This window comes from Macrobrachium rosenbergii, chromosome 36 (assembly GCF_040412425.1).
Source record: "Macrobrachium rosenbergii isolate ZJJX-2024 chromosome 36, ASM4041242v1, whole genome shotgun sequence".
Classification (NCBI taxonomy): Eukaryota; Metazoa; Arthropoda; class Malacostraca; order Decapoda; family Palaemonidae; genus Macrobrachium; species Macrobrachium rosenbergii.
The window spans coordinates 7,343,883-7,356,238 of NC_089776.1; the positions used below are offsets into that span (position 1 = coordinate 7,343,883).

The following is a 12,356-nucleotide window of genomic DNA, read 5'->3' on the forward strand; positions in this document are numbered from 1 at the left end:
GTTATTCTTACAGTAAAGGTTTATGCCACAGAGTACAGGTGCTCAGATATAATTCTAAATATTTATACATTCCATCATGTCTGTAAGTTGGGGCAAGACCAAAGTGAGCGCAAGGAATGAGAACGAGGGTGACAGACTTGACCAGAACACTCAATAGCTGGCGCAAGTTTCTATGGAACAACACCAAACTGAACAGAGCTCTTTCACATTCTAGCTCACAGATTACCATTGTCAAAACGACAAAGATAGTCCATAGGACTAAAGGAGAAAATGCAAAGTCCAAGCAAGCAATGCGTCTAAACAACATATCTCCTAGTACTATTGAGGAGGCAAACATATGAATGTGCTCGCAAAAGTGTCTTAAATGGCAACAATGTATTCATGCTAAAATGGATGTAATTTTAATAGCAAAGTCATGTTTACCATCCTTGTGGATTACCTGTGATCAAGAACAAAGCCTGACATAGATCCTCGTTTAAGATCTCTGTACTTAGGCTGATAACACAAAAGGAACCTACTTCTATGCTCTTATTGTCTGTCACGTAGTGTCAGTATTTTGAAGTAAAGGAAGAAAGTTAGTTTGTGATACTTAGAATGTGTAAGATTAGGTTAAAGTTCTGAAAACCTGGCCAACATCCACCAGTCATGACGCCAATAACATACTGACTTTTAAAGGAGTACAGAGTCACCATGTATGACTGGTCAAGTATATTGCTTTAGGAATTAAAGAGATACAACTAAACTTGTTGTCAAGAAGATGACAGTTGAATAGCTATTCCACCAAGTCAAGATGCTTTCCTTCAACATGCAAAACATACTGACTTCCAAGCAGAATGGAAAGGAGTTAAGACAACTGCATATTGGCGATTTAAAGAACAGAGGTGGACAAAGCATGGTGAAGAATGGTAGGTTTCCTAGAAGACTCGCTAACGTATGACATAATGTTAATTCTGCTGACGAAAAATGATTTTAAGAGACATTGACACAGAAATGTAAATGTTATTGGTTTGCTCTGAGCTACACCGCAAATCACAGCCCTTATTAGGTTTAATAAATATAAAGTGATGCCTCTAGATGCCAAAATTTAGAAGTAGTTATGTCTGGAAAGGAACTAGAAACTGCTGGTTAAGTGGCACAGACAACTTACTAGACCAGAAGAGCTTATGGTGTGGAAGTACTTGGCACTTGATGTTCATTCTTAATGCAAGTGCTCGAGTGTGAATAAGGTAATGGCTGCTGTGAGCCACCGTCAAGTCTACATGACATTCTGGACCACCACACTTAACTACCCACTAGGTACATAATTTACAGCTTTAGAACCACAATGGTGCTTAACGGGGCGTGGCTAAGGCGTACTACCTCGCTCGGCCGTCTCCAGAAAGGTCAGCAAAATCTTAATTACAGATTTTATTTAAGAAAAATCAGGCGAGGTAATGTATTGCGAGGGTGTTAGCTTCGTAATCAACTTTAGCTTTCATTAAAGAAATAAATTTCTGTCATGTAGGCCTATCTATCTGAAGAACTACTGTAAACCCCCCTTACACTTGGTTATCTTAAAGAGAATGTGGTATTAAGATTGGATTTTGACAGGCGCCCTTCCTGTCATGCCATCGTCTGCCGTCTACTTATCACTTGGATGCTTCAGAAATCACAATGAAATTTATTTTAGGAAATCGGCAGTTGTAATGTTCTCATGACTTTCAGAACTATTCAGAACTGTTTGGTTCCCTAATAAGGAAGACGTTCCTTTAAGAATTTGTTTGTTTATGTGTGTGTGTGTGTGTGTGTATATATATATATATATATATATATATATATATATATATATATATATATATATATATATATATATATATATATATATATATATATGAAGGGAGAGCGCGCGAGAGAGTATTTTAACCTTTGCAAAAGATTCCGGTATCTAAACGCATCCTGCAACTTGAGAGTCAAGAGAGTCCCGTCATGAACCAAGCCGATTTAAAGCCAGTTCCCCCCGATTTAAAACCGCGTCAATTCCGCAGCGAAGAACCAGACACATAGCTATAGGACCCTCATCAGGACATTTCACAGCAGGATTCCCACCACATACAACCCATCGTCGGTGGCCAACGGTCGGCGCTGAGGGCTGCTGGAGCTCCTGCTGCTGCCGCATGGGACGAGAGTGCTGGTGGATGCGTGCGTAAGTGCGTTCCTCGGTGTGGGAGGGGCCGCGCAAACGCCGTGGCGGAGTCGCGATGTCTGGCGCAGTCGCCGAGAGAGTGACTGAGTGCGAGTGTATAGGCCAGTCAGTGAGTGATAGTGATTCTTCTCCATTCGCATTGTTGTCCAACGCATATTGGTTGTTATAAACTGGTTGTTGTTGTTCGCCATGATGGTCCTCCTCCTCCTCCGTCTGCGTAGCGAGACCTCCGCCACCTCCTCCTCCTCCTCTGCCACCGCCGCCGCCGCCGCTGTCTGCTGGTGTTGATCACCCACCTCCTCCCCTCCGCGACTGCTACTACTACTGCTTCAGCAGAAGAAGAGGAGGATATCCGTCTCCTCTCCTGCTGTTGGTGTGGAGGAGAGAGAAGAAGAAGAAGAAGAAGAAGTCACTTTTTTAACCTCTGGTGGAGGAGGAGAGAGAGAGAGAGAGAGAGAGGAGAGACAGCCATAGCTTCTGCTGGCGTTGTTGGTGTTGTTCATTCGCGGCTCTCTCGTTAATATCATCATCGCCCTCAACGGAAATTGAACTTTACGGTGGTTAGAAGGACTGACTGCGGCGGCAACCTTCTTCTCCGCCTCCCTCCTCGCAGCAGCAGCAGCAGCAGCTCTCTAGCTTTCCTTACAACCTCCTCCCCCTTCAGGCTAGCTGGTTATCATAGCAGTTTATTATTGAGTGAGGTGTCATCATCAAGGCGAAAGGCGGCAGCAGCAGCAGAAGAAGAATTACGGGGCTTGGAGAGAGTAGTGGCTGCTCTGAGTAACGTTTTATCGACAATCTATTTTATATCTAGAGGATCTAAGAAGAAGAAGAAGAACTCGAAAAAAACAACAACAACACAACGACTCCCTTCCCCAAATCATTATTATCGAAAGAGAAGGAAGGTTGAATAGTGTCGTTGCTGGTGGTGCTCTTGTGCTCTCTCGCCGTATATAATAAAATATATATATAATAATTATATATATATTTATATATAGCTTTTAGAATCACTACTGCTGTGCTGGTCTAGTTTACTCTCCGTTATCTCTCCGTATTACGTCCGCTGTCGACCATGTTTTCCTGAATGATATAATCAACGAAATTCAAAAATAATTTTAAAAAAGTGTGATAGCAAATCTGTGAGAGGTTCGTTTTATCATACGACGCACGAAAGTATCCCGTAATTGAAAGTCTTTCTGTTCGAGTCGACCATACTGAAGTGATACTCAGTACATACGAGGTGGAAGAAGTATAGAATAAGGAGAAGAGAAGAAGAATTAATTAAAGAAAGAAAACAGAGAGAGAGAGTGAGAGGGAAATTGGTATTCGTTGATAATCAGTTTTGTGTTTATTGCTTGAAATTTTTTTTATTATTTCGTTTTGTCAATTGTGTTATCACGGACACCGAACGAGTGTCCCACAAGGGCGAGATAGGGGGGGGCTCTACCGGAGTGCCGTATTCATTAGGTCATGCCGCTCTTTGGTTCCAAAAAGGAAACCGCCAAAAAATCCAGCAAAAAGGATAAAGAGGAAGGGAAGATGCCTGCTGTCGAAGACAAGTACATACTCAAGGACCTCCTCGGAACGTGAGTACACAAACCTTTTATTATATACCCCCTTCCATCAATCCCTTTTTTTTCCCTTTGGACGTGACCTACGTCATATTCAGTCGCGTTGCAGGACGGACATATGGCCTGGGTGGCGGAGGAGTTGGTGGTGGTGGTGGTGGTGGTGGGAAATGTATCAGGAGCCGAAATTAAAGTGCTCACACCACACGTACAGTAATCAAGGTCCGTGGGATCGATCGCCTACAGCCAAGGTTGACGAGACAGTTCTTTTTTGATCTGCCAGCATTTGTTTGTTCAGCCCAGTCGTTATAGTTACGTTGCGAAGCTTTGTCTTACCGTGAAAAACGCATAATGCGAAAGGAATTTGTGGGTTGCTTAATATACGTGAAGTATATTCCACACGGTTTAGGTTTCGAGAGTAACCTTAAAGACGATAATGGATTAAGCATTCGGCTCATCGTACAGACCTATTCATACTACAACCTAATCGTTTTATTCGTAATAATTTGATATAGTTATGTCAGGGGCTAAGCGAAATAGCAGTTGAAAAGTAATTCAAGATGAATTTGGGCTGAGGTCTACGAGAAGACATTGCGCCGGGGCCTTCGATTGTTCGTCGTATGTTTGCGAGACAGAAGCACTTAAACACGAATTCCTTTTGGGCCAAACCGCAGAAATAATGATTTTTAGTACTTTCACGAGTCTTGTGGGAGAGAGAGAGAGAGAGAGAGAGAGAGAGAGAGAGAGAGAGAGAGTTTATTTGGCTTTTTCTCCTTGGTGTGTTTATAAGATTATGTATACCGCGGTTTTGCAAATGGTGATGACGAAGCAAAATATATATTTTTTTTATGGTGTCTTTCGTGTCCACCATAGCGACACATAGTAGTAGACGTTAGGAGAGTTAAAGAAGAAGATCGTTTCCCGTTTCGGACACGTATCAACACACACACACACACACACACACACATTAAACATTATGGCAGGCACAACCGAAATTCACATATTGTATGGCTTGCTTACTGTACGTTGCTTAGTTTTTTTAAAATGATTCACCTGAAATGTGTTTAAATAGAAAATTATATTAATGATGATTTGGCTGATTATATATATATATATATATATATATATATATATATATATATATATATATATATATATATATATACATACACAGTACTTTCAAACACCACCAAACACATGCATTTTTGGTACAGGTGTGTACTCTGTAAATGGAAATCTTTACATTACAGTCCACTGCCGATTCAAATATGAGTATTTTGCCTGTCATAGACCGAACACGTACAACATGTGCTCAGAGAGTGCTAGAATATACATGTTCTGTTATCATAGATCCGTAATCCACAGGAAAACGTTCAAATAACACCATGCTCAATTATCACTCTAGGTATGATGATGAGAACTTCATCAGTGTATAGGAGAGTAAACTTTGCAAGGAGGTTCTTTAAATTGGTAAATAATTATCAGGACACAGTGCTGTTTAATATGTCGTTCAGGCAGAAGCAGTATAATTCATGTGCTCTTCCCAGATGTGGTTATCGTTATAATATTTTTATGTAACCTGGAGATAACACATGATATACATACATACATATATAAATGCATATACATATATATAGGCTATAGGTATAAATGCATGCCTTTGTATGTTTGTAGTATTATTTAACATAAAAAAGAATGTGCAAAGACTATTGGAAGAGTCTAAGAGTGTGTTAGATGAGAAAAGTAACATAGAAATGAATATTAGAACATTGGGGTAAGCAGGACAATTAGGTACAGTAATATATATATATATATATATATATATATATATATATATATATATATATATATATATATATATATATATATATATATATATATAATAGTTAAATAAGCGATGGGTAGACGACTGAACAGGAACTTGCAAAATAAGGGAATTGATGAGCCAATTCTCTTTTATGGGATTCAAGTTTGGATTTCAGGAAGGCATCGTTTTTCCTTGATCACATTTAAATCTGCCTGGAAGTAGGCAATGGCATCTTCATTAATAGATTCTTTTGTTATGTTTATAATTATATATTATATATATACTTTACTTAAATACAGTTAACCTCTCATATTTTTCCATTTTTAATAAGTCATAACCCATTTTTCTGTATTTATCATTACCTTCTGGTTACTTCTTTCTAATGAACAACTTAATCTTTGGAAGCTTGAATTTCAAGTCATTGGCTCAAGTGGTTTTGTTCCATATAAATAGGGTTCATCTGAATAATAATAATAATAATAATAATAATAATAATAATATTGTAACAGGTGGTGAATTGTTTCCAATCCCCAGCATGTATGCATAAATATTATGTAAAATTTTGTAAATATACACTTATGTTACCAATTTTAAAGTGTATATGTTAGACATCAAAGAAAGGGATTAGCAACATATATAAACTAGCTATATTTTGTAGGCTATATTTAAGAGAAACAAGTGTTGGTAAACTCTGCATGATTTTTTCACCAGAAACTAACCTTACCAATTGCTTGTACAAATGCAAGTGAATTTATGTACTAGAAAGTACAGTGTGCTGTATAGTGTATATTATTGTACAGGTCAGTATAGACCTGATACCTGTGTATTGATATTAAATGCTATGACAGTTATTAATGATAGTAATAATCATTTAGGCTGTACTATGTTAATGAGGAGATTAAAATTAGCAGCTAGTCTCCTCTCCTGATCTCTGCCTATTGATTTTAATATTGTAATGGCTTTCTACACCTGCCTCTTCAGACAGGTATAGTACTGCATGCTTCTTGTGATAGAATTGGATAGTGATGAGGATAATGATCATTACTAAGCCTACACAGCTGAAATGATGTGAAAGTGAATGACTTGGGCATTGTGAGGGGAAGTCTTAAAGCTCTGAATCTCCCTGGGGGTATGCCATAAGGTTCATCTTCTTCAGCTGAGCTTGGAACTGCTAGCAGTGAGTGGGCAGAAGTCCTCATCATTCCTTCAGGAGAAGTTGGTGGAGTAACTTTTGGGATGTCAGGAGCAGAAGTCAGCGTCTTAATAGAAACAAAGAATGTTACTTTCTCACCATTTTATTTATAATACAACAAAATGCTTCTGCAGGGGTTTTACATATTCAGTGATGCCACAAACGCTCTTTACACAGTGTTCTGTGCAGAGACTGCAATGTCAGTTGAGCAAAGAAAGCATTTTATAGTTTTTCTGCCCAGATTGGTTCATAATGACTTCTTCATATGTAAAGTCTGTTGTCATCACTGCATTCTTTCACTTCTTCCACTTCTTTATGTACCATAGCAACAAATCCCCTGCCAACATTTCTTTATTAATCCCTTTATCTCAGGGAAGCTTCTGAAGCCATAGTGAGATCTCAATCTGTAAAGGCTTCCATCATGCATTGACTGTATAAGGTTTCGGTTTACTCATTGCAGATAATGTGAATGTGTCTGCCAGCATTTCATATCTAGACCAGGGTCAGTTTCAGTGGCAATTTTTGATGTTGGCAAGCACCATGTGAGCTTTGTGACCTTGACACTTGAATTAGGCCTAAAGTTTGGTCAAGAGGGTACAGTAGGCAAGCCCCATGTGGTCTGTGTGACCTTGACACTTGAATTAGGCCTAAACTTTGGTCAGGAGGCTACAGCAGGCAAGTGACCTCGACACTTGAATTAGGCCTAAACTTTGGTCAAGAGGCTACAGTAGGCAAGTTTCATGTGGGTTGTGTGACCTTGGCACTTGAATTAGGCCTAAACTTTGGTCAAGAGGTTCCAGCAGGCAAGTGACCTTGACACTTGAATTAGGCCTAAACTTTGGTTAAGAGGCCATAGCAGGCAAGTGACCTTGACACGTTAATTAGGCCTAAACTGTGGTCATGAGGCTACAGCAGGCAAGTGACCTCGACACTTGAATTAGGCCTAAACTTTGGTTAAGAGGCCATAGCAGGCAAGTGACCTTGACACGTTAATTAGGCCTAAACTGTGGTCAAGAGGCTACAGCAGGCAAGTGACCTTGACACTTGAATCAGGCCTAAACTTTGGTCAAGTGGCTACAGTAGGCAAGCACCATGTGGGCTGTGTAACCTTGACACTTGAATTAAGTTGAAACTTTTGTGTAGCATGCTAAGTTTTTATTCTTGTTTCCAGTGGAAGTTGCACCCAAAGTGATAGAAAATTTGGCCGTTCAAATGTCGATGTGCTAATTTACAGTGCTCCAGTTACTTAATTAAATGTTGAAGCAGTAAAAACTATTCCATAAACATATAGGTGGGAAGCCATACTTTCCTGTTGTTTTCAGAGAATAGCCAGTTGGCTCTTTTCTCTGTTTTTAAGGGCACGGGGGTTTTACCCTTATATACATGACTCTTGACTTACCATATGATTAGCCTAGCACATTGTACTGATGTGAATCTTTCTCTCCATGCCTTGGGACTTTTATATACCTTGCTTTGCACTCTTGTGATTATATGTTTAAAGTGACTTATTCTTCTATAATTATTCTGTTGTGTTTTATCACAACTAAACAGGTTATTGTGGACAATATCCTTTTTCCAGGATGGCAAATTTTCCCAATTAAGTATTCTTGACTCAGGTCCTGTGAGTGATTCTGTATAGCCCATGCATTGGCTTAACTCGTTCTGAAGTAGGAAGCTGCTGTTCTGTGGTACATGCTTTCTGACCATTAATCACATATTTAAAATCTTCTCTGACATTGTTTTTATTTAAGGGTTGTCCCTTGGTACAGGTGTATCTTTAGTATTTGCAGGTGTATCTTTAGTATTTGCAGTATTTACTTTTCCTTTGTTCACTATTGCCCAAATGAATAGGCCTAATTCCCATTTCCTTTAAATTCTGGCCAACACAGAAACAATTGCCATCAAGACTTCCACTTACTTCCTTTTCTATTCAGTATTGCCCAAATGGGATAGGCCTAATTCCCAGTTCTTTTGAATTCTGGCCAACATAGAAACGTTATTGTTCTTAGGAACTTTACTTATTTCCTCATTTTCTGTTCAATATTTCCCAAATGGATAGGCCTAATTCCCAGTTCTTTTGAGTTCTGGCCAACAGAGAAACAGAATTGTTCTCAAGAATTACCAGGTTCTCGCTTAGAAGACTATAAAGGCCTCATTATTATTATTATTATTATTATTATTATTATTATTATTATTATTATTATTATTATTATCCAGAAGAAGAAGAAGAAGAACCGTATTCATATGGAACAAGCCCTCCAAAGGGGCCACTGACTTGAAATTCAACCTTCCAAATATGGAGCTCAGATATGGAGCTCATTAGGAAGAACTAAGAGGAGGTAAATTGAAATACGGAAAGAAGAAATCTCACTTATTAAAAAAAGGAAAAACTAAATAAATGAACAGATAAAAATACTTTAAAATTCAAGGAGAATAGCATTAGGGTAGCAATGCATTCATCTATCCTCGAACTTTATAGAAGTCCCAATTGCGCTTCCTCTGGGAGACTATTCCACAGTCCAACGGTGGGAGGGATAAAGGACCTCTGGAACTGACGGTGCAAGCAAATATGCACTCACTCTCACATCAGCGTGTGCCTGCAACGTCACGCTGGTGTCAGGATGAGAAGAGGGAAAGATTACCTCCGCGTGGATGAGCCATGTGGTTGCCAGGCAATTCGGTTCATCCACACTTGAGATTTGAAGCCAAACGTTGCAGGTTTCAAGGGTTGGTGAATGTCATCCATTCTTGCGTGAATGGAGTGTGTGTGTGTGTGTATATATATATATATATATATATATATATATATATATATATATATATATATATAGATATATATATATAGAGAGAGAGAGAGAGAGAGAGAGAGAGAGAGAGCAAAACATTTTAATACCTGCACAGATACGTTATAAGCCAACGAACATTTCTTATATATGGGTGTGTGTGTGTATATGTATATATATATATATATATATATATATATATATATATATATATATATATATATATATAGATTTAGAGAGAGAGAAAACATTTTAATACACTCTCTCTCTCTCTCTCTCTCTCTCTCTCTCTCTCTCTCTCTCTCTCTTTTACGGGCAGCCGCTGACTAAGCCAGTGAACAGTAAACTCAGTTAATTTTTTATCGTACATAACTTAGTGATGTTTTTATATGTTTTAAACGGATTGGGATATGATAACAATATTGTTTTATGCAAATTTCTAAGCTTATTCTCTTATATAGCCTAGTGGGGGATTATTGTTATTATTATTATTATTATTAAAAAGATGAACCCTATTCATATGGAACAAGCCCACAAAATGGGGCATTAATGCCCAGAAACTCAAGCTTGCAAAGAATATGCCAAAAATAGCGTTGTTCTCATGTACGTAACGTCATTTTTTACAAGTTTTGTACAAGTCGCGACATATTTCTTTTTAACAATACCCCCCTTTTTAATAATGTATTGTGACGTTCAGTACGTGTTCTCGAGGGGTGTGGGGGATTTGTTTGTTTGTGTTGTTGAGAGAGAGAGAGAGAGAGAGAGAGAGAGAGAGAGAGAGAGAGAGAGAGAGAGTTCAGCCGACGAAAAGATAAACAATGACTGGAAATATAAACAGAATCCGCCCTTGCTGCGTGGTTGGTGTTTGATAGTTTTAAGCTGAACAATACTCCGGTTGTGAATGTTTTTAAAAGCGAATATGTTTAAAAAGGTCCCTAATTATATATATGCCATCCACCCCCACCCCCTTCCCGAGGTTGGCAAGCCCGGCCTAGTCCCATCCACATATGCCTAGACCGTGGCCCCATCAACCTAAAATGGAAATAGCGTAATTTAGCTGAACATTTTCTGGGGTTGTAATGTATAATTTATATTTCTTTGATGTTTGACTATCGTTACCCTTACAATCTTTGATTTCTTATTTTTGTTATTGATTTTGAAATGCTTATATGATATGTTACACCATATCATAGTATTGTATGCTTTAAAACCTTATATAAAAGTGTGACTGTGATGACGTGAATCGTTGTTGATGAAATTGGCAATTCTTCCAGGCTTATTGTTCAGCTATACATTTTTTCACTTCGCTCTGATAATGATTCAGAAGTTCATCATATATATTTTTCTTGCATCCTTTCATAGTATTTTATTTTTAAAGCTTATAGAGCATTAATTACCCATCACTTTGATGTACGCAAATCGTAACTGAAAGTTTTTGATCCGGGCTGTTCTGTGGCGACAAAATACGAATTTCTTTCGCTTTCATCATTACGGCACATTTTGGTTTTATTTCCTCTGTTACAGATTTTTAAGTGGGTATAAATATATCCCGACTAATAGCTTATAAAAATGTTTGACGTGTTAAAGCTGATGATAAACTTTGGTGTGTGCGAATTGTCGCCAAGTGTATTGATGTGAAATATAACACGCTCTGTAGCTTTTCACCGGATTATCGTCGTCCGTTCTCTCCACATGGCTGAACCATCTCTTTTAAACACTGATCCATCCTTTTAGGCCTATCTGTGGTAAGCTTATTATCATTTCTTCTAAGATACATGTGTCACTGCTTACGTCACACACACATATATAGGCCTATAAATATGTCTTACTTTTTCCTCATGAATATCATATTCTTTGGAAGCTTGAATTTCAAGTCAGTGGCCCCTGTGGGTTTGTTCCATAGCAGTAGGTTTCATCTACTGAGTAATAATAATAATAATAGTTGATAATAATAATAATAATAATAATAATAATATCAAGCTGGTCATCTCAAACAGCTTCAGATTTTAACTTTCATTTGCATTCAGCATCAACACCTCACACCTATATTGAGGGGGTTTGACAAACATCCTCTGTACGTTCCAACATTATTGGCTTCCATAGACACTTTCAGTTTCTTCATAGTATTTCACACCCCTAATCATATGGAACAAGCCCACCACAGGGGCCGTTGACTTGAAATTCAAGCTTCCAGAGAATATTATGGTGTTCATTCGAAAGTAACAGAAGGTAAGGGGAAATAAAGAAAGAGGAGATAAGTATACCACAAATCCTGTTTTATTTTACTTTCAAACATCTTACATAGCTGATTCATGACAAACGCTGCTACACACACCCTCTTCCGTATCTAAACCCACACTGATCCTCTCTTATCGATTGACCAGTCTTGGGCCTTACATTAAAAATTAAACCCAACCTCACACCTTCCGTTGTTTACTTAGACCATTCCCCCTACAGTTCTTATTCTCCCTTGTGTAGAGGAACAATTATTCCTCTCTCCAGTTCCATTTTCCTCGCGTAGACATACCTTTTCAACCCCTGGTGAACCACTCGGTCATGGCCACCACTTTTCAGTAGCCTGGCAATCATTAATCCCATTGGTTCTTGGTGTTTATCCATTCTTCCTCAACTTTATTGCCTTCCTAACATACTCAGCAGTCACTTTCACGAGTGTTCTCAAATTTACTGTAACCCCTTTCATTCCTGCATCAGTAATCTCTGCCTTCTCTCTCTCTCTCTCTCTCTCTCTTCTTGAGGACCTGAGTTTGAACACTTTTACATACAGTAATCCCTTCCATTCCTGCATCAGTCTTGCAAGTCTTGA

At 38.4% G+C, this 12,356-nt stretch overlaps 1 protein-coding gene across 8 annotated transcripts in view; it reads left to right on the forward strand.

The window, feature by feature from the left end:
* Positions 1-2,984: 2,984 nt before the first annotated feature.
* The window catches only part of CaMKI (Calcium/calmodulin-dependent protein kinase I), a 154,420-nt gene continuing 145,048 nt past the window's right edge, over positions 2,985-12,356 (forward strand). For 6 of the 8 annotated variants that reach the window (XR_010858409.1, XR_010858410.1, XM_067134488.1 and 3 more), the window contains exon 1: positions 2,985-3,768. Coding sequence is in view for 6 of the 8 variants with exons in the window: in XM_067134488.1 (XP_066990589.1) it covers positions 3,653-3,768 (116 nt within the window). In the remaining 2 variants the exon portion in view is untranslated. The remainder of the gene's footprint in view (positions 3,769-12,356) is intronic. The other 2 variants (XM_067134494.1, XM_067134492.1) reach the window with 2 other exon arrangements.